This window comes from Ziziphus jujuba, chromosome 10, assembly GCF_031755915.1.
Source record: "Ziziphus jujuba cultivar Dongzao chromosome 10, ASM3175591v1".
Taxonomy (NCBI): domain Eukaryota; kingdom Viridiplantae; phylum Streptophyta; class Magnoliopsida; order Rosales; family Rhamnaceae; genus Ziziphus; species Ziziphus jujuba.
In genome coordinates, this window is record NC_083388.1 from 5,835,571 (window position 1) to 5,858,249 (window position 22,679).

The 22,679-nt window shown below is 32.3% G+C and overlaps 1 protein-coding gene and 1 non-coding gene across 2 annotated transcripts; one reads left to right on the top strand and one right to left on the bottom strand.

Annotated features, from left to right (window-relative positions):
• The first annotated feature begins 8,586 nt into the window (after positions 1-8,586).
• LOC125421176 (G-type lectin S-receptor-like serine/threonine-protein kinase At4g27290) lies at positions 8,587-12,189 on the top strand. Its single transcript, XM_048469171.2, has 7 exons — positions 8,587-9,961; positions 10,320-10,451; positions 10,578-10,705; positions 10,823-11,033; positions 11,116-11,356; positions 11,450-11,600; positions 11,701-12,189. Exons 1-7 carry the CDS (start codon positions 8,629-8,631, stop codon positions 12,022-12,024), a joined length of 2,520 nt encoding a protein of 839 aa, XP_048325128.2. The 5' UTR covers positions 8,587-8,628; the 3' UTR covers positions 12,025-12,189.
• A 119-nt stretch (positions 12,190-12,308) lies between these two features.
• Positions 12,309-12,381, bottom strand: TRNAF-GAA (transfer RNA phenylalanine (anticodon GAA)). Its single transcript has one exon. It is a non-coding gene; the product is annotated as a tRNA-Phe (tRNA).
• Positions 12,382-22,679: the final 10,298 nt, after the last annotated feature.

A 22,679-nucleotide genomic window follows, 5' to 3' on the forward strand; every position in this document is an offset into this window, starting at 1 on the left:
ATAATAATAAAAATTTAATACATATGTTTTAGTAGATGGAATGAGAAACGTGTTTTGTGTCCGGTTTAAAATCTTTTTATACTTTTATTTGACTTTAACCCATATGTTTAAGCGTGTTTTACCATTACCTTGTCAATAAGGTCAAGGATTCAAGGTCCATTCTCAATTTTTCATTATGTTTGATTGTCTGAGCTCCATACTTTTGTTTGACTTTAACCCATATGTATAAGTATGTTTTACCATTACCTTGTTTTGTTCAATAAGGTCAAGGATTCAAGGTCCATTCTCAATTTCTCATTATGCTTGATTGTCTTAGCTCCATATATAATCGGATATGGGGAAAAAACACAAAAGAAGGAAACAATTGTATCAATGCAATCCCGGCTTGATGTGCTGTTAACTACGTAACTAAAAACGTAAAATGAGCAATGCTCCTTCTTGGATGCAATTATTCATCATAGCAAATATTAATTAATTTATGATTATTATATACATATATATATATATATATATATATATATATGTATATTCATACGGAAAAGTGTCATCTTGTCATATGGATCCTACTTTGGCTTACTTTTACATTTCTATCACCACGTAATGATAGTAGATAATTGTGAAAAGCAAACAAGATAGCCCACATTGGCTTTATCAAATAAAAATAAAAAGAAGAAGAAGGAAGAAAAAGCCACCGTTTCTCCATACCCTAGAGAAATCATATCAAAATCTTGGAAAAAATAAAAAATCCATTAATTATGACCAAAAACCTCAAGAGGTTCATGTGCGATTTTCCCTTTCATGAAAAATGGTGTTAAAATCTTGAAATGGATTATATAGATGTATCTCCATGCACAGCCAGGGACACCAAATAATAACTAATAAGAAGAAAAAAAAAAAAAACAATACTGTCAGTAAAAACGATAGAATGGAGCAAGGGGAATAAATTTTTGCCTACTTTCCTTTTTTCAGTCATTTATTTTTTTATTTTTTTTTAATTTTTAATTTTTGTCTCTTTGTTGGTGTCTTAGTTGAATAATTCATGGTAATTATTATATATACGGTTGCACACTTTCCATAAAAAAAGAAAAAAAGAAAAAAAAAAAAAAAGCTGCCTGGCTAATAAATTTATCCCGATCGTGTCAATTGTTATAAATTTTATGCTAAGCTAAACCAATTAAGTCAATTGGGGAGATCTAATTTATTTAGAGTTTAATGAATTTTAAATTTTTTTAAAAATCTAGGATATTCTGTATATTATGGCCAAGGATATAAGCAATGATTCAAATCTAGAGGTTAAGCATACTCTGCAACTTTACGTGAGGCAGATTTTTATTTTTTGGGGGGGTGATAGTGGAAAAGTTGATAGATAAGCCACCTGTTTATATTTTGATGAAATCAATAATAAAATATAAAAATAATAATCAAATTTTAATGAATTTTATAAAAATATATTAAGGGCAATACTGTAAGTACTATGTTTTTTACTTAAGTTTTGGTAACTAATTATGTAATAATTTTTTAATAATGGTTAAATCTATAAAATTGATATTGTCGTATATTCATGATGATGGTTAAACTGATATAGTCATATATTCATGGAAAAATAAAGTACTTAAAAGATACTAAATCATGAATACTGAAAATTTGATAAAAATATTTAATCATTATTCTAGATTTATCAATATATTAATGTTACCTACTGTACAAAAGGACGGAAAGAAAGGACCTCTATTCTTCTAATTGATGGCCTCTCAATTCTTTACTCCCTACTTCTAATGATGCCAATTGTAGCATGTATACACCCAGATTATGTGAAGATTGAAGATAAAATATAGAGAAATTATTGTATTTTGTACCTTCAATTTTCTTGATTTTGTGATTTAAGCCTTAGATTTCTAATTTGTTATTATTTGAATTATATTTGACTTTTGAGCAATGGGATATTTAACGACTATTGCCATATGAGTTGCATATAGGAGGTTCAAGTGCAATTTTTATTTTTATTTTCAAAAAATAAAAGTATTCAAGTACAAAATTATAAGATTAAAAGGTATTAAATTGCATTTTAGTATATTTTAATTAAAATCTAGTACATTTTGATTCTCTACGTAAAGCTTTTGTTAAACACATTAGTCAAAAGTCAAATATGTTTTAACTTTATGGCAATACTCAAAGGAAGCATAATGCAAACAGGCTGTAACTTTATGGTAATTAATTTTTTTTAGAAGAAATTCTTTAGGTATAGGAAATATTTATCCATTATTTAAAATATTATGGAATATAATTGAAGTAGAAAGACAGATAATAAAGAGTTATAGAATTTGCTTGTGCATACAGAATGTAAATTTTGGCAAAATATTTAAAAATAAAATAAAATCAGAGAATAATATTTAGCCTAAAAAAATGAGGTTATGTTATGAAAATATCACCATTCATCACCAGGAGGAAATAAGATTAAAGATTATATGTGCGCAATACCAAAAAAGGTTCCTAAAACATGATTGAAGAGCTCCATTAATGAGATCATACTTATTTTAGAATCTAATCCATAAACTAAAAAAATTGAAAACATTGTCTAATTAAGTTAAACGAGCAAGTAGACAACAATTATAAGCCCTAATAAATTTGTTCAGAAAAAAAAAAAAAAAGATACTCACTCTAACTCTAAACTTATATTGTTTGTGTTTGCTGTTTAGATATGTTTTGTTTGACATAATTTCTATTTTTATTTTTATTTTTAATTTTTCAAAAGTACTTTTTAAAAAAAATATTTTCCATAGATTTTGATTAAAAATAATTTTTAAAAATTATCCAAACATTTTTAAAAATAATTTCTAAAATTTAAAACTCTTTTCGGCTTTCTAAAAACCTGCCGCACATGGCCTGGAGCGGACCTTAGGTCTACTTATACTTGTTATGTTTCGAAAGTGGGCCATATGGCTTAAAGAATCCTATATGTTCGCCTCCCTCTACTCTTTCAGTGTCGAGTCTCCACTCTCCACTGCTCCTACTCGACGGGTACGACTTCCTTCCCTCTGCTCTTTCAGTGTCGAGTCTCCACTCTCCACTGCTCCTACTCGACGGGTACGACTTCCTCATCGCCATCGCCAACCAAACTTGGTACTGCTACTGGTACTAGTGCTGGTACAACAACATTATCACCAGGTAAGTTTACAAGGAGGAAGATGAAGATGAATAATAATAATGATGCTGATGATGATGGCTTAGAAAGGAGAAAGATACCACCCAGAAAGAACAACAACAGGGAGGAGGAAGAAAGAGGAAAGCGAATTAAGCCACCCTTCCTCATGAACATTGATGAGCTACTACATGTATTACGTACATCTCATGTTATTATTATTATTTATTGTAGATTGATCTGGTAAATACATGCATCTCATGTATCTTATTATTTATTATTGTATTTGATTTAATTTAGTCCAAATTTGTTGAAAGAAAATTGGTAAGTATATTGACGGATGGTTAGGCTATATAATGTTACACGCTTGTTAATTAATGAACCCATTGTTTCATGAGGATCCGTCAAAAGCCGAGAGAGGCCCGTATAGTGCTCGAAAGGCTCAAGGCTGGAGACAACATTTACCGCGTCAGCTCAGCCTCCGAATAGAGAAATGGAGCACCTTCACCTAGATGAAGGCCAGAGTTTATTTTTTTAATGATATTTTTGTAATTTAGATTTACTAATTATACGTTTACTTTCAAGTTTTAAGGTCAATTTTCTCATGTTTATAATTTAGATTGTAAAAGACTTTTTATGTTGCTCTTTTTGGAAGATCCAAGGCATATATTTTTAATATGAAAGCTCAAATTTGTTTCTACTTTAATTTCTTGATAATTGATATAATGTATCATGTTTGGTGCCCAACAATTAACATAGTTCTTTACACATTAGATTCTTCATAATCATGCTTCCATATTGGAATTTCAGTAAAAAATGATAGAAAGGGGCAAGACGAATAGAAGCATTTAATGCATTCTTTAACCTTTAGCAATAACCAAAAAACACAGACAAAAATATTTTTCTTATATTTTACAAATCTATGTGCACGTGAATGGCTCTAGGTCAGTATCTCCATTAGATCCATTTTCCAAATCTGTTTTTGCACACACTTTTTTTTTTTTTTTTTTTGGGCTCTTTATTGCTGACAAAACAAAAGTCAATTTCATAGTTTGACTCCCATCCACATCGGACCAATCATTTTGCACAAACAGCATGTCAATGGGACATAGACCTTGATTGATTCCCCATCAGCATGCATTTAAACGGTCCATGATTGAGGTACACCATCTTCTTTCACTGCACCATTAAAGCATTGAATCAAAGATTACCGACAGCTCACAAGCCATCTTCTCTGCTCTCTTGCTTACAGACAAAACTGAGCCATTCTCAGACAAAGCACTACAAATTTACATAAAAGCAAACGGGAATGTCAAATAAGATCATATACAGATTTAGAGAGAAATGCCCTTTTCGTTTTCTTCACAATGGAGATGGATTTCTCTCTGTCTTTGTAGATCTAGCTTAAATAAGTACACTGTAGGAAAAACCCAGCATTCTTTTTTGAGATAAAAAAGTAGTTCTTTAATAGATACAAAGAAAAAAAAAAAAAATTGGTCCAAGAAAAATGAGAGATTGCAAAGTTCTTTGTTTTGCAATTGTTTCGGTTTTACTATGTTTTCATGGTGGTGTTAATGGTGAAGACCCGTATAGATTCTTCACGTGGAAAGTCACTTATGGTGATATTTATCCCCTTGGTGTTAAACAACAGGTACCTTTTTCTTTTTCACTTTCTTTTCCTTTTTATTGGCTTTTGGAAGCAGGAAATTGTGTTTCTTTTTATGTGAGTTAGTTGAATGAATGTGAGAGAAATGGCTGCAGGGTATCTTGATCAATGGCCAATTTCCAGGGCCCCAGATCGATGCTGTTACAAACGACAACTTGATTATTTTCGTTTTCAATGGACTGAGAGAACCATTCCTCATTTCTTGGTAATGCACCTAACCTCAACCTATTCTCTCTGTTTCAGTCTTTAGAACTTTACTTTCTGTTTGTTTACCGAGAGAGTGCTTGAAAAAAAAAAAAAAAAAAAATTGAAGGGATAAAAAAAATTGTGGGTAAAGTGCTGGGTTCTCAATATCTACTGTTCTGAAAAAAGTTGTTGTCCTAAAATGTTATTTTCTTTCTCTTTCATCAGCTTTCTGACTCATCAACCAACAGTCAAAAGTGATGTAACTTGGGAAAAATTTGATTCTCTTAACCTAATTGAATTATCTAATAAAGTTTATGCTCTTCATTTGCTTTCACCGAATCTACTTCTTTTAACTTTTTCGTCAACTGAAATAATGTACCTTTAAATTTTTTCCCAATGACTATTTTCTCCCTGCAACACAATCAAGCATCACCCATTAAGAAAATTCTTCAAGCGTGGGGCTATTTTAGTAATTTGGTTTGTGTAAGTACTTCATTGATTCTATTCCAAAAAGATCCATGAAAAAACACGGTTGCCTTTTGAGTCACTTTTGTCGGACTGTGTTTAGTTAAGTGATATCTCATAGACATTGGCTTGAGGATCTGACTTTGGTTTGGAGGATGTTTGATATTAATCTACATAAATAATCATTAATTTCTTACTACACCTAATTACCTCCTAGGACTCATTTTGATCGGCTGCAACCCAGTTCATGATATTAAAAAGATCTCAGCCTTCCACATGCTAGGTCTCTGCTTGACTGTCTCCACCTCAACATTACAGATCAATTATTAAACAAATTGACAATATTTGTATTCTGCCAAGTAATAAATGCTGGGGCTAGTGGATAGGGTGTTGTTCCCAGTAACTTTCAGACATTTATTTTTTAAATATAAACTTATAGATATCAAAGGATACCATTTCACTTAATAACATGTCTTTACTCTTTAGCTTACCAATTACTGCACTTTATTATTCATCTTTGAACACAAGAAGTAAATGATCATGGTAATATTCATATGCACATTTACATCTTGCTGGGTTTTAGACATGTGAGGCTGTCCGCATTGAATGTGTTAGGAGGGAATTTAAGCTTTTGGACTTCCTATTGCATAATAAATTTGATTGTGACTTCTTGCATCTGCTTTAATGGTGTTTGCAGAGGAAAAAAAAAAAAAAAAAAAAAGGGAATAAAGTGCAATGTATCTAAATGTTTGTACAGTCACTTCAGAATGGTTGTTTTGGTAGTTAGTTTTCTTTAGCAAAGGGTTAGGAGTCGCTTTCTTGTAGTGTTTCATAATCACACATATCTGGATTGTAATGTGAATTAGGAAGTAGAATAACTAGAACTACATAGCTAAGGTATATAATATAATATTGTCCCTTCTCAAGTGTATATAATATAATATTTCTAAATATTATTTTCTTGAAGCTGTTAGATAGCCAAGGTATAATATCCTACTTGTGAATTGTTTATTCATTACACGGTTTTTGGTTCATATATTCAAAAGCAAAGATAAAGTAAAAGGGTAATAATAAAATGTAAATCTGTTAGCTAGTCCATTACATATTGATATTATTCACAAACTAATAGATCTAGAATTTCCCAAAAGTCATCGTCAATGATATTACAGTAGCGAAGAGCTCCCAATAATATATTTTAGTGTATATTTATATATGTTATGCGGACGAAGAAAAGTGAGGATGAATGAAGACCAAAATGAAGGAGGATGACATCATAATTAATTAATAAGTTGATTTTCATTTTATATTCATGTATTTTCCCTTAGATATTAATGAAATTAAAGTTGAATATGAACATAACCAATTATAGGCTTGTACCATTTAAAAATGTGAGTTCAAGCAGAGTTTGGTGGAGGGCCATAAGGTTATCGGTGGAACATATTATTTTGGTAAAAAAAAAAAAAATAATAAGTAGAAGAATGTTAGAAGCAAAATTAAAAAAAAGTAAGAGAATGTTCTCCTCAAAGAATTTAAAAGAAAAAAAGCAAATAATGTTGAGAGTTAAAGATCTCCAATTTGAGCTTCCCACATTTTTTATTTTGCCTCTTTACATGGAGTATTCAAATTAAAATGAATTTATTTTTTGATATTAATTTATTTTTTAATTGTTTGGGTTATTTGAATTTACAATTTCGAAAGTATGAATAATACCACTAGAGTATTTTCACAAAATAGTATTTTGATCTGAATGTTGGGTGTTAGAAAATATTTATGTTTGATTGATATTTGTTATAATATTAAATAGGAGTTGGGTAATTGTTGATTTCAATTTTAATGGGAATTAATTAGGATATAATAACAGTTCTTCCTTATGGAATTGATTTTGTCTACAATTAGCATTTCCAGTTAGTCATAACAGCCATTGTGAACTCACTTATTCATCAGAGTTCGTATGATAAAATTGAAAATGATTATCATATAATATAAAATTCATGCTTAATTAAATCAAAATTGCTTTAAATATATATATATATATATATATCGAAAATAAAAAAACCAAGGTCCATATTCTTATTGCAGTGGGCCATTATTAAAAATGTCCAACAAGACCCTTTTTAATTGGGCCTTGGGCCTTGAGAAATTGCCGAACATGGATGAAACATGTCTTTACATCTTCGTGTCAAGAGTCAACATAATTACCCAAAAAAAAAGAAAAAAAGAATTGTCAATTGTCAAGATTTTTTTTTTTTTTTTTTGGTGGAATTGTCAATTGTTGTCAATATCAAATAGAATTCCATTAAAAAAATAAAATAAAAAAGAAAAAAGAAAAAAGAAAGAAAAGGAAAGAAAGAAAGCTCATCTTAATTATGATAAGAGGCTCTTGTATACCCCCAGGCAATATTTTTTTTCACAATTAAATTTTGAGTTTTTATTTTTTAAGAAATAATTAATTTCACAAAATAGTTTCTTTTTTCTCATTATTATTATTTTTTGGGGGGTGAACCAGCCATAAGAGTTTTATTGAAAATGGAAACAATAATTTTTTTAATTCTGCAATGTTTGCCAAACAAAAATAAATAAATAAATGTAGTTTAATTACATAATTTAATTTCTGTAGCTAGCCCTTGCTTATTTATTTATTATTTGTGGCATGCAGAGTGGAGCCGATCAATTAGCACACACCATTAACTTCACCAATTTGAAAGTAACAATTCTCCTCAAAATCACATTATTAATAGTTTTACCTTAAATTATTAATTACAACCACTCTTTTCTCGTATCATACAATGATAATAGATTCAAATCCCTCTCCACCTAATAATTATTATTAAAAAAATTAAAAAAATAAAAAGAATAGTTACTCCACATATAAAGCGTTTACTTTTCATTCATCTGTTAAAACTTTTTGACTGCTTCGAACTTCTTTAATTAATATGTTGCGTCCATTAATTGGTATTTTATAAATAATAAAATTTTATGACATCTTCAAGAAAAGAAATGGGCATTGACACAAAAATCAACAATTTTAGTCAAAATCTTAAAGCTTTAAGTCCTTGGCATTATTATATTAAATCACATCACTTGGACCAAATTCTGAGTTTTTATGGAAAAGTAATCTGAAAAACACTCTTAAACTAAATGGAAGGAAAAAAAAAAAAAAAAAAAAATCCCAATGGAAACCTGTCATCTCTTCCCCATCATCTTCTTTGCTTTTGTCTTACTCCAATTTCTCTTGAAATCATGTAGTACTAATTCAATACTTGACACCATGACTCCCACACAGTCAATCACTGATATCCATGGCCAAACTTTAGTTTCCAAGGGACAAATCTTTGAGCTTGGCTTTTTCTCTCCTGGAATCTCAAACAAAAGGTACCTAGGAATATGGTACAAGAATACCCCAGATGTAATTGTCTGGGTAGCAAACAGAAACAACCCACTTACTGATTCTAATGGGACATTAATCATCACCAACCACGGAAATCTTCTTCTTCTGAACCAAGCTATCAACACCATTTGGTCCTCAAATTCATCAATGGTAACAAACAATCCAGTTGCTAAGCTTTTGGATTCCGGGATTCTTGTTGTTGGAGACCAAACCAGAATGGACAGCAACAATAACCACGACTCTGAACATGATGTCGTATATTATGCATGGCAAAGCTTTGATTATCCAACAGACACATTTTTAGCAGGCATGAAGATTGGATGGAACTTCAAAACTGGTCTTGAAAGATATTTAACATCATGGAAAAGCCAAGATGATCCATCAACCGGTGATTCCACAGTCAGGATGAAGATCAAGGGTCTTCCTCAATTGATCATTGCCAGGGGAACCAAAATAAAGCTTCGGTCAGGACCATGGGATGGATTTAGATTCAGTACTAGTCCCAATACACTAACTAATCCTGTTTTCAACTCCACTCTAATATCTAACGACGAGGAGCTGTATTTCACTTACAGGACCGATTCCAATGCAGTCACTACACGCGGGAAAGTTAATCATTTAGGCTTGTTAGATCGGTTTATATTGCATAATGGCAGCACCAACTGGTCTGTAATGTATACAGCACCTTATGAACGGTGTGACAATTATGGTTATTGTGGTGCCAATGGTTTTTGTAGGATCAACAAGGATCCCATATGTGAATGTTTGGATGGGTTCGTTCCGAAATCTGATGAAGAATGGAAAATGATGAATTGGGCTGGTGGGTGTGTGAGGAAATCGCCATTGGAATATTGCAAGAGTGGAGATGGGTTTGTGAAGCTTGCTGGTGTGAAGTATCCTGATTTCTTGGAGTTCTGGTCCGATGAAAGTATGAGCTTGGATGAGTGCAAAGAGGTTTGCTTGAGGAACTGTTCTTGCACAGCTTATGCAAATTCTGATATTGAAAGAAGAAGTGGCTGTATGGTATGGTTTGGTGACCTGATCGATGTCCGGGAATTGAGACCCAAGATAAGTGATCCAGATGAAATTTATTTGAGATTGCCTGCTTCTGAACTTAGTAAGTTTGGCACTTTATTCCCTCTTTCAATTTTCACTTTCAAAAGAAATTTTACCATTTAGTAAGTTTAACACTTTATTCCCTCTTTCAATTTTCACTTCCAAAAGAAATTTTACCATTTTGTTTTCGATACTAGGATCATATATATGTCATTTAAGAAACTTAAATGGTTAGAGCCCATGTATAAGTGTTTGACAATTGACACTGCAAATGTCCTGTTTGCATGTGTTTAGTGAATCTTAAAATAAACAGAGCAGTTGGACAAACTTGTATAGAAAAGCTATATTTGATTAGTTAGTAAATGAAAGTGAAAAAAGGTGAAAAGTTGCATCTTTGTCTTTGTTTTTTTCTCTTACAGAATCAATTCACGATGGGAAAAGAAAGAGAAGATTAAAGACAATCATAATTGTTTCAGTAATTACCTCTAGCATCTGTATCTTGGCCCTGGTCTGGTGGATATTTTGGAACAAAAGAAGAAGCACATTGAGAGGTAAGAAAACTACTCCCATTCTGTTTAAAACTTAATTGGTTCTCGTTTTCAGTATCTTGCTGCAGTAGTGTGATAATTAGTCACTGCATTTTTGAACTTATGAGGAATAAACATTGAATTTAATAGTGCAAAAAACTGGTGATAAGGAAGATGTAGAACTGCCTTTATATGATTTGGCTACCATTGCTTCTGCTACAAATAATTTCTCTTCAGAATGTATGATCGGATCAGGCGGTTTTGGTCCTGTTTACAAGGTACATTTTTTGGTTACTGTATAATTGAACTACATTTATGTATGATATCTACGCATCTGATCATGAGCACTAAACCAGAAATTTATAAAAATTATGATTTCATATGATATTATTCAGGGGAACCTTATAACAGGACAAGAAATAGCTGTAAAAAGACTGTCCCAGAATTCAGGACAGGGTATTAAAGAGTTTAAGAATGAAGTAGAACTAATTGCAAAGCTTCAGCATAGGAATCTAGTCGCACTTTTAGGATGCTGTATTCAAGGAGAAGAAAGGATCTTAATCTATGAGTATATGCCCAACAGAAGTTTGGATCATTTTATCTTTGGTATGAAATATTCTTAAACTTAATAATCACTGAAGTGGTTATACTTTTGAGTTACAAAAGATTTTTTTTAATAATTTTGCAGATAATAAAAGAAGCACGATACTGAAATGGAAGAAATTATTTGATATTGTCATGGGAATTGCAAGAGGACTTCTCTACCTCCACCGCGACTCTAAACTTCAAATTATTCATAGAGATCTCAAGGCAAGCAACATTTTGCTAGATAGCAACTTGAATCCTAAGATTTCTGACTTTGGCTTAGCAAGGATTTTTGGTGATGATGATGAAAAAGAAGCTAGAACAAGGAGAGTAGTAGGAACATAGTAAGTTGGAAACTAAGTCTTACAATTTTTTTTTTTTAATTTTCTTTATACCAAACTTATTTATTGATTATAATGTTCATTATCTATATATAGTGGGTATATGTCTCCGGAATATGCAATTGATGGGAAGTTTTCAGTAAAATCCGACGTGTTTAGCTTCGGTGTTCTTCTAATAGAAATCATAAGTAGAAAAAAGAATAGAAGATTCTCACACCCTGATCACCATCACAACCTCCTAGGACATGTAAGAGATATCTCACTCCTCTTTGTCCATATGCCAAGAAGTTAATTTGATTTGGTAAATGAGTAAAGCCAAAAAGGGTAAACTTGTTTTCTATTTTCAGGCATGGTTGCTGTGGAATGAAGGCAAGGCCTTAGATCTAATGGATGTAAGTTTGAATGATTCAAGCATTGAATATTCTCAAGTGGTACGATGTATTCAAGTGGGTTTATTATGTGTCCAAAAGTTTCCACATGACAGACCAACTATGTCTTCCATTGTTTATATGTTGGAGAATGAAGGAGCCACATTGTCTAGACCAAAACAGCCTGGTTTTTTCATGGAAAGGAGTTCAAATGACGAGGGCTTAACAGTGTCAAAAAATGTAGAACCCTCATACTCGCGTAATGAAGTAACCGTGAGTATGACCATGATGAATGGTAGGTAGATAATAAAAAAATTTAATGCATATGTTTTAGTAGATGGAATGAGAAACATGTTTTGTGTCTGGTTCAACATGTTTTTATACTTTTGATCGACTCTAAGCCATATGTATTAAGTATGTTCAACTATTACCATGTTTTGTTCAATAAGGTCAAGTATTCAAGGTCCATTCTCAATTTCTCATTATGCTTGGTTGTCTTAGCTCCGTATATTATTGACTATGGGAAACCCAAAAAAAAAAAAAAAAAAAAAAAAAAAAAAGGAAAAGATATGTGAAAAATTGTAAAATGCGGTGAACGTGGATCGAACACGTGACCTTCAGATCTTCAGTCTGACGCTCTCCCAACTGAGCTATCCCCGCTTGCGGTTCTTCCCTTTTGATGGATATATTACTTCAATTGTGTCATTGGCAACCTACATTCCCCATGGCAAAAATTAATTAATTTTTTTTTATTATATACAATACATATATATATTCATATAGATTAGAGGTGGGCAAAATCCAATCCAAGCCGTCCAATCCAATCCATTTTTAACGGTTTGGATTGGATTTTTATATTAATTGGATTGGATTGAGTTCAAAATATTATAAATTGTATGGATTGGATTGGTTATGGATTTGAAATATAAATCCAATCCAATCCAATCCGATCCAAATAATATATTATATAACTAAAAATTATATATTTTTTATTTTTTTCATTTTTATATATTAATTTTAGAATATTTTTTTCATTTTTATATATTAATTTTTAAATTTTTTTTTCCATTTTTATATATTGATTTTTAATATATATATATATATATTTTTTTTACATCCCCATCATATATATATATATATATATATATATATTACATTTATTGTATCCAATTGTTACTTATATATATAAATATATATATATAAATGTTTAAATATAATTTATTGCTAATTTTATTGTTTTGATATTTGTAGAGCTTACAGAATCAACTAAAATTAGTGAATCTGTCAACGTTGATTGACTTATGATTTACCAAAATTTTAAGGTTAAAAAAAAAAAGGAATTATGCATTGATTCTTGAATGAATGATTTTTGACGAATGTATTATTTTACATTATTTGTTCTAACAATTTTAATTTGATTTTATAGGAGTGAGATGATGACATTAATGTTTACTATTTAATAAGTGCATGATGTGTATCATTTTTTACATTTTCTTCTTTATTTTCCATTGTAGATTATGTTGTATTATTCTAATTGTATTTTATGTTTGAATTTGAAAATTTTTTTATTTATATTATATATTTATAAATTAGTAAGTTTCAAATCGATCATAAATGGTTTGGTTTGGTTTGGATTTAATGCTTCAATGGTTTGGTTTGGATTGTAAATTAGAAAAACCGATATATATGGATTGGATTGTATTTCGGTCCAAAATCGAACCAATTCAATTGCCCACCCCTAATATAGATTGAGTGATTGTGTCATCTTGTCATATGGATCCTGCTTAAGCTTACTTTTGCATTTCTATACCTAATGGTAGTAGATAATTTGAAAAGCAAGGATGATAACCCACATTGGCTTAAAAATTAAAAAATAAAAATAAAAAAATAAAAAAGGAAGCAGAAGCCACCATTTCTCCATATCCTAGAGGAATCATATCAAAATCTTGGGGAAAAAAATCCATACAATTTTGAACAAAAACCTCAAGAGGTTCATGTGCAATTTTCCATTTCATGGAAAATGGTGTAAAAATCTTGAAATTGATTATATAGCTGTATCTCCATGCACAGCCAGGGACACCAAATAATAACTAGTAAAAAAAATCATAGTGTCAGTGAAAACGATAGAATGGAGCAAGAGGAATAAATTTTTATCTACTTTCCCTTTTTTTTTTTTTTTTTTTTGGGTCTCTTTCTTGGTGTTTTAGTTGAATAATTCATGGTAATTATTATATACACGGTTGTACACTTTCCTTAAAAAAAGAATAAAAAAAGAAAAAAGAAATAAATAAATAAAAGGCTGCCTGGCTAATAAATCCCTATAGTGTTAATTGTTATAATTTTTATGCTAGGCTAAACCAATTAAAAGGAGATCTAATCAATTTAAAGTTTAATAAATTTTAAAATATTTTAAAAATCTGGATATCCTATTTATATTTTGATAAAATCAATAATAAAATATAAAAATAAGAATCAAATAATGAATTCTACGTTAATGTTACCCTACTGTACAAAAAGGGGGAAAGAAAGGATCTCTGTTCTTCTAATTGATGGGCCTGTAACAGGCCTCTCACTTCTTTTCTCCGAACTTCTAATTATACCAATTGTAGACTGTATACAACCAGATTATATGAAGATTGAAGATAAAATATAGAGAAATTATTGTATTTTGTACCTTTAATCTTGTTGATTTTGTGATTTAAGCCTCGCATTTATAATTTTTGTTACAATTTGAACTATATTTGACTTTTGAATAATAGGATATTTGACTGCCATTGCCACATGAGTTGCAGATGAAATGTCAAGGTGCAATTTATTTTTAAAAAATAAAAAATAAAGGTATTAAAATACAAAATTATAGAATTAAAAAGTATTAAATTACACTTCAATATATTTTAATTTTAAAATTATTACATTTTAATTCTACATAAGGCATTTGTTAAACCTTTGTTAAAGCCGTTAGTCAAAAGTCAAATATGTTTTAAATTACAACAAAATTGTAAATCCAGCATTTGAACTATAAAATTGCAATAGTCTAAGCAAACATAGTGCAAACAGGCTGTAACTTTATGGTAATTAATTCTTTTAGAAGAAATTCTTTAGGTATAGGAAATACTTATCCATTATTTAAAATATTATGGAATATAATTGAAGTAGAAAGACGGATAATAAAAGAGTTATAGAATTTGTTTGTGCATGCAGAATGTAAATTTTGGCAAAATAACAATAAAAAAATAAAAATAAAAATCAGAGAATAATATTTAGTCTAAAAAAAGGAGGTTATGTTATGAAGATATCACCATTCATCACCAGGAGGAAATAAGATTAAAGGTTATGTGTGCGATACCAAAAGCCGGTCCTAAAACATGATTCTTCAGCTCCATCGAGATCATCATACTTATTTTAGACTCTAATCCATAGACTAAAAAATTGAAAATATTGACCAATTAAGTTAAACAAAAGAGCAAGCAGACAACAATTATAGGCCCTAATACCAAGTTACTATACATACCCAAAAAAGGAAGTGGAGCCAAATTTGACTTTGCACATCAAAGCATAGTGGGTTGTTTGGCATAACTTGTGTTTCGATATGTTTGGAAAATTGTCAAAAAAGGGCCATGGATGGTGATAAGTCCACTACAGATTCTATAAAAGAGAGAAAGTGGGATGTTAAATGGGTTTTGGAAATTTATTTATTTATTCAAAATAAAAAAAAGACTCACTCTTACTCTAAATTTATATTTGCTCGTATTTGCTGTTTAGGTATATTTTGTTTGGTATAATTTCTATTTTTATTTTTGTTTTTTCAAAATTAATTTTTTTAAAAAACTATTTTTCATAAATTTTGATTAAATTTTTTTTAAACTAAAATTATTTTTCAAAAATTGTCCAAACATTTTTAAAAATAACTTTTAAAATTCAAAACTCCTTCTAACTTTCCAAAAACCCTCCGGCACCTTAGTGGAGTGGACCTCAGGTCTACGTATTATTTTTTGAAAGTGGGCCACATGGCTTAAAGAATTTACTCTCCACTAGAAATGTCAGGACCCGTCCAAAATTCCTCCCCGGAACCCTAGACAAGCCCTGATCCCAGGGAAATACTACCGAACCTTCCAACGGAAAATCCGGCAGCACCTCCCCTAAGGGTAGGACTAACCAAAAATTACCTGCACTGAAAACACACTTCAAAAATTCATCCCCTTATTCCTCCCACATTACTACAATTTGTTTTCATAAATTTACAGCACTTCAAAGAACAGTAAATCAGTGCATAAAGAACAACTACACGTCCAATACAGTATACAGAGCATTATACAGATAAATGTGCAATTTATAAAATGACAGATAAAGAAGCAATACAGGATGGAGAGGAAAAAGGGAAGAAATACTTCTTGAGCTTCGGCAATGAACTGAGACGTTGGGCTCGCCCCGGACAATCAACATCTCCAACCTGGACCTAGAGGAACGGAATTTAAGAGTGTGAGATGCTAATCATCTCAGTGAGTGACCCTATCTACTATACACCTTTAATATTAATAGTATACCATTAAATCCCTTTATTTGGTATACTATTAATATTAAAGGTGTATAGTAGATAGGGTCACTCACTGAGATAATTAGCATCTCACACTCTTAAATTCCGTTCCCCTAGGTCCAGGTTGGAGACGTTGATTGTCTGGGGCGAGCCCAACGTCTCAATTCGTTGCCGAAGCTCAAGAAGTATTTCTTCCCTTTTTCCTCTCCATCCTGTATTGCTTCTTTATCTGTCATTTTATAAATTCCACATTTATCTTTATAATGCTCTGTATACTGTATTGGACGTGTAGTTGTTCTTTATGCACTGATTTACTGTTCTTTGAAGTGCTGTAAATTTGTGGAAACAAATTGTAGTAATGTGGGAGGAATAAGGGGATGAATTTTTGAAGTGTGTTTTCAGTGCAGGTAATTTTTGGTTAGTCCTACCCTTAGGGGAGGTGCTGCCGGATTTTCCGTTGGAAGGTTCGGTGGTATTTCCCTGGGATCAGGGCTTGTCTAGGGTTCCGGGGAGGAATTATGGACGGGTCCTGACAGTTGGTATCAGAGCTCTAGGTTCTAGTATTCCTAAGGGACTGTGCATTGTTGTGCACCCCATCCGCGTCTAATCTCTCGTTTTATCTATCTTAAAGCGTTCTTTCCGTTTGTCTTGAAGCAAATTCGTTGCCCGAGTTTGAATAACTCTAATCTTCGAGGGTGTCAAAATATTTTTTCTGATCGATTATTAAAACTTAAACCCTTTTCAAAGTGGTATTTGAAATTAAAGGTGTTTTATTCAAGTGTTTTTGTTTATGTTCGTACATGTATTTGTATGTTATATCGTTTGATATTATACTGCACCATATGGAGGCGGCGAACCAATGTGGTCCATGTAGAGCTAGCCCCATGATCATGTTGCGTACGAGTCCAGGGGATTGGACGGCCAATATAGGCAACCACCCTGGTTTGTATTGGTAGCAGAGTGTCGGCGACAGTTAGAATCATGGATCACGTAGTATGTAGAAGGTATCGTACGTACATCCATTATGAGCGTGCATATTTTATTTTATTTTATTATTTGTTCTATGTTATGGTTTTTCCAAGAGCGACTTAAGGGTTAAGTATCGCCAGTTGAGAATCCAAAGTAGGATATCGTTGAGTTCAAAAAGGAGATCCTAAAAGAAGCGACGTGGAAGCTCGAGGCTCAAATCCGCGACTGATGTTCTTATACGTTTCAGCGACGTAAGAAATTTTGAGGACGAAATTTTTATAAGGGGGGAAGGTTGTAACACCCCGTCCCGAACCATGTCGGAATTTTTGCACGTTGACCGAGGTTGACTGTTGACCGTTGACCAAGGGGTCAAAAGTTGACTTTTGATCCGATTGAAATTCTAGGTTGACTGAGGTACCGTTACGAAGTACACATTGGCACGAGTTCGTAGACTAGTAGCACGTTCAAAACGGAGCTACGGTTTGAAAGTTATGAGCAAAACAAGTTGAGGTCCAAACTGTCCAAGGGGTATCGGAGTTGATTTTTTATTCATGCAAGGTTGAGCTTTGACTCATGCATGGTTGTGAAGTGCTCGTCGATATGAGTTCGTAGACTAGCGGCACGTCCGATTTGGACATGTGGTTTGAGAGTTATGGACCTGTAGAGTTTTTCAAATACCATATTATTTTAATATTATTTTTAAACGCGTAACGATGTGCCACGTGTGACTTAATGAAGGTGACCATGTGTCACCATGTTGAGAAGCCACATGTCAACCATGTGTAATATCAAATTATTTTTATTATTATTTTAAATAATAATATTATTATTTAATTATTTAATTATTTTTATTTTCCTTTTTCTTTTTCTTTTTCTTTTCCTTTTTCTTTTCTTTTTCTTTTTCTTTTCTTTTCCCCACGTGGGAAAACAGCTTCTCTTTTCTTTTCCTTTCCTTCCCTTCTTCTTCCCCGAGCCCGACAGAGACAAATAAAACACACAGAGACTTTTCCCTCTCTCTCTCTCCTTTGACTTTCTCCCTCTCTCTGTTTGACCAACCGTTTGGCCGGATTTCAGTCCCCGGTGAAGCCCATCTTGCCGCGACCTCAGCCTCCAAATTTCCCGGCCAGTCGCCGCCGGACAAGCCCAGATCGGGCCGGTGAAGTCAGCGGCGGCCGGTTACGTTTTTCAGGCGATTCTCGCCGTTTCCGACCAACCCAGCCCGACCCATACCCCTATTCCACCATTTTCGACCCCTCTGAGTCCATTTCTGGGGTTAGATTGCCCAAAATCCCCACCGTTTGAGAGATCCCTCAAGTTTAAATCTGGCCGAATCTTTTCGACCAAATTCCGGCCACCTCCGGCTGAATTGGGGTCGATGGAGACCGGATTTGTAATCCTCATCGCTCAAGCTTCGATTCGGTATATTATTTGAATATTTTGGATAACATTTGTGTTTGATCCCCCGGGTACCGGATATTATTTACCCGAATAAAATATTAATTTATTTGACTGTGTGTGAATTTTGTTCTAGGAGCACGGGTGAGTCATGGAATTGATCCCATGGTGGATCATGGTTTAATTGCGTGCTCCAGGTGAGTGACCCACCTTTAAAAATGTTTTTGGGGTAATTGATTATATTTATGTGGTATTAAATTGATATCTGTAATTGGTGCTCATGAGGCGTATTTTAAATATAATCGGAAAAAATATTATTTTATATATATTTACCTATTGGTGCTAAATGAAAATTTGAGGGTCATTAAGAAATTCCCAATTATTATTTTATTGTGATTAAATGGTATTTATTACACATGAGTAAGTATTTTCAGTAATTGATTGTGTCTGAATTTTATATCATTTTTGGGCAATTAATTATGTTTAGTTGGTATTTAAATTATGCTCATGTGGTACAATTTGGTTATGGTTTTATTGTGATTTAATTTATTTATTATGCATGAGCAAAGTATATTTCAGTAATAATCGTACGTGGTTTTAAATGTTATTTTTCAGGCATAATTGGGTTAAATATTTTATGAAAATATTTGTTTAAATTTTATAAATTATGCCCGCGGTATTTGAATTGTTGAACCTCGTATTACGAGAGAAATTATGGTTTCATTGGTTATTGATGTTTTCGTACCGGATTGTGAAAAGGAAATATGTGGGATGGTAAGTGTGAAAATTTGGTATATTTCCCACGGTAATTTTGGAAAATGGTACGGTTGGTTTAATAATTATTTTAGACGCATTCACACAGTATTAGTGTTCTGGTATATGTATATGTGGTTCAGCGCGCAAGTATTATTATTTCACCCGTGAGTTGCCATTGGACCGTGGGCAGGCAAGTTTGTTATTGGCCACAGCCGCCCCCCTCCTTGGCCGGGATGATGGTTTCAGCAGCGGTACTGTCGGGACGCCGAAGTGCCGTTTGCAGGTTTCTCTCTTTAATCTCCCCGCCAGTCGGTGCTCAGGACACTGGGTATTGGAGGGCATCACTGGTATATGGTGTGGTGCGTCAAGTGTAATTTTCAGATAAAATTTCAAACCCTAAAGGTGTTCAAAAATTATTTATTATAATTTATTGCGGTTTATTTATATTTGGGGTATTTAATTATTTATTTGTTGTTTATTAAATTATTTGGTCCCTTGGTTTTCGGGAAGTACGAATATCGAGTTTTGTGAAAATGTTTTAAAAGGGAAATATTTCCAACGGAGTGAATAGCGAGGGTTTTGAGATAAATTATTACTTCAAATGTTTATTTATTTATTTATTTAATTGTTCGGTATTGATTTATTAAATCCCTTTATTTGGTATACTATTAATATTAAAGGTGTATAGTAGATAGGGTCACTCACTGAGATGATTAGCATCTCACACTCTTAAATTCCGTTCCCCTAGGTCCAGGTTGGAGACGTTGATTGTCCGGGGCGAGCCCAACGTCTCAGTTCGTTGCCGAAGCTCAAGAAGTATTTCTTCCCTTTTTCCTCTCCATCCTGTATTGCTTCTTTATCTGTCATTTTATAAATTCCACATTTATCTGTATAATGCTCTGTATACTGTATTGGACGTGTAGTTGTTCTTTATGCACTGATTTACTATTCTTTGAAGTGCTGTAAATTTGTGGAAACAAATTGTAGTAATGTGGGAGGAATAAGGGGATGAAATTTTGAAGTGTGTTTTGCAGTGCAGGTAATTTTTTATTAGTCCTACCCTTAGGGGAGGTGCTGCCGGATTTTCCGTTGGAAGGTTCGGTGGTATTTCCCTGGGATCAGGGCTTGTCTAGGGTTCCGGGGAGGAATTCTGGACGGGTCCTGACAAGAAATGTCAATGGAAGATGATGGGATCGATTTTTTTAATTTTGTTTCCATTTTCACGGGAAATTTTTCATTTCGTCCACACGGTTTTTTCTTTAATATTTTTAGAGGCGGAGAGGCGACAAAGATTTCCCTATCGGAAACAAGGAGGGATGGTTTTTGCCGGTTTATTTTTTTTTTTAGAATTGATATAATTTTTTTTGAGAAATTTATATAAAAAAAATTTCTTTTATGAATAAAATGTAAATAAAGTGACTAAAATGTAATAAAAATATAATAAAATATATCAAAGTCCAAATTTACAATTATAATAAAATACATTCTAAAAAAATATCATAATTAAAATATATAAAATATAAATAAATAAATTAATATATATATATATATATATACGGACTGGGTTCGGGCCGGTTTCTTTATTCCTTGATCCCGGCCTATCCCCGATTCGGGGCTTGATAATTTATCCTGAGCCCACCCCATATTCCTAATTTTTGAAGGAAAAACTGCTCCGTTAGGGGTGATGCATCGTGGTTTTCAAGATATGTGGGGCAAATTGACATTCCTACTCTCCATTGCTCCTACCCTACAAATACTACTTTTTCATTGGCATTGCCAAACCTGGTAGTGGTCACTAGGTAAGTTTACAAAGAGGAAGATTAAGACGAATAATAATGATGATGATGGCTTAGAAGGGAATAATAAAGTGAATGAGAAAGATACCACCCAGAAAGAACAACAACAGGGAGGAGGAAGAAAGAGGAAAGCGAATTAAGCCATCATGGAGAAAGAGAATCAGACGAAGAAGAAGAAAAAGAAGAAGAAGAAGAAGAAGAAGGGTAAATATATGATTGTTTAGAAGAAGAATCTCCCTCACTCCCAGCAGGAACATCAACCACCACCCTTCCTCATGAACGTTGATGAGGTACTACATATAGTACATACATCTCATGTTATTATTATTATTATTTTTTTTTTTTGGTAATCTATTATTATTATTTATTTTAGATTCATCTGGCAGATACATGTCATGTATGTTATTATTTATTATTGTATTTAATTTAATTTAGTCCAAATTTGTTGAAAGAAATTTTTTTAGTATATTGATGACAGGTTCGGCTATATAATGCTACACACTTGTTAATTAATGGACCCACTGTTTCATAAGGGTCCTTCAAAAGCCGAAAAAGGCCGTATCGTGCTCGAAAGGCTCGAAGCTGGAGAAAACATTTGCCCCCTTCAGCTCAACCTCCGAATAGAGAAATGGATCACCTTCACCTAGATGAAGGCCAGAGTTTATTTTTTTAATTTTATTTTTACAATTTAGATTTACTAATTATATGTTTATTTTCAAGTTTTAAGGTTAATTTTCTCGTGTTTATAATTTGTATTGTAAAATGCTTTTATGTTGCTCTTTTTGGAAGATCCAAGGCATATACTTTTAATATGAAAGATCACATTTGTTTCTATTTTAATTTCTTGATAACTGATATTGTGTATCATGCTTGGTGCCCAACAATTAACATAGTTCTTTACACATTAGATTCTTCATAATCATGCTTCCATGTTGGAATTACTCTTATGTCTTAGCCAGTTTCCTTGTGATGAGGTGCATATTTTGGATAGTTTTTTTTCCTTTCCATTTGGATGCCAGGTCGTTTCTTTCAAATCCTCCATTTAGTCTATATAAGTTAGATTTTACTCCTCCAAATTTGGCCTCTTATTCTGAAGACAGTGAGGAGGAGATTAATTATATTGAGTTAGAGATGTTGAGATGCATACTTTTGGTTGCCAGTTGGATGTTGGTAAAGTTTCTTAACCATGATGTGGTCAATGTTCATCCTAAACTAATTTTCTTTTTTATTGTGATTTGTTATCTATGTTGTTTACTTTGGATGTAAAAAAAAATCTCTATTTTAGATTACTTTCATGTACTTGTCTTTTGCATCTAAGTAGTTTTATATACCAATAAATGATTGGTGATGTGCTGCATGTTTGTCCAGTTGACGAAATGCTACCTGTGGTTTTATGTCCTGTTCGAAGGTGTTTTCAAGTAAATTTGGCAGTTGGATTTTTAATAAGTTTAGTTTATCTCAACTGTCTAAGCTCTACTTTGGGTACTCTTCTTGATATTGTGTTGTAT

Bases quoted from the DNA above. Each gene is read 5' to 3' on its own strand.
- LOC125421176 (XM_048469171.2), top strand. From the start codon at position 8,629: ATGGAAACCTGTCATCTCTTCCCCATCATCTTCTTTGCTTTTGTCTTA. The intron at 11,034-11,115 runs GTATGAAATATT...ATAATTTTGCAG, and splicing joins TTTGGATCATTTTATCTTTG to ATAATAAAAGAAGCACGATA. The intron at 11,601-11,700 runs GTAAGAGATATC...TTCTATTTTCAG, and splicing joins ATCACAACCTCCTAGGACAT to GCATGGTTGCTGTGGAATGA.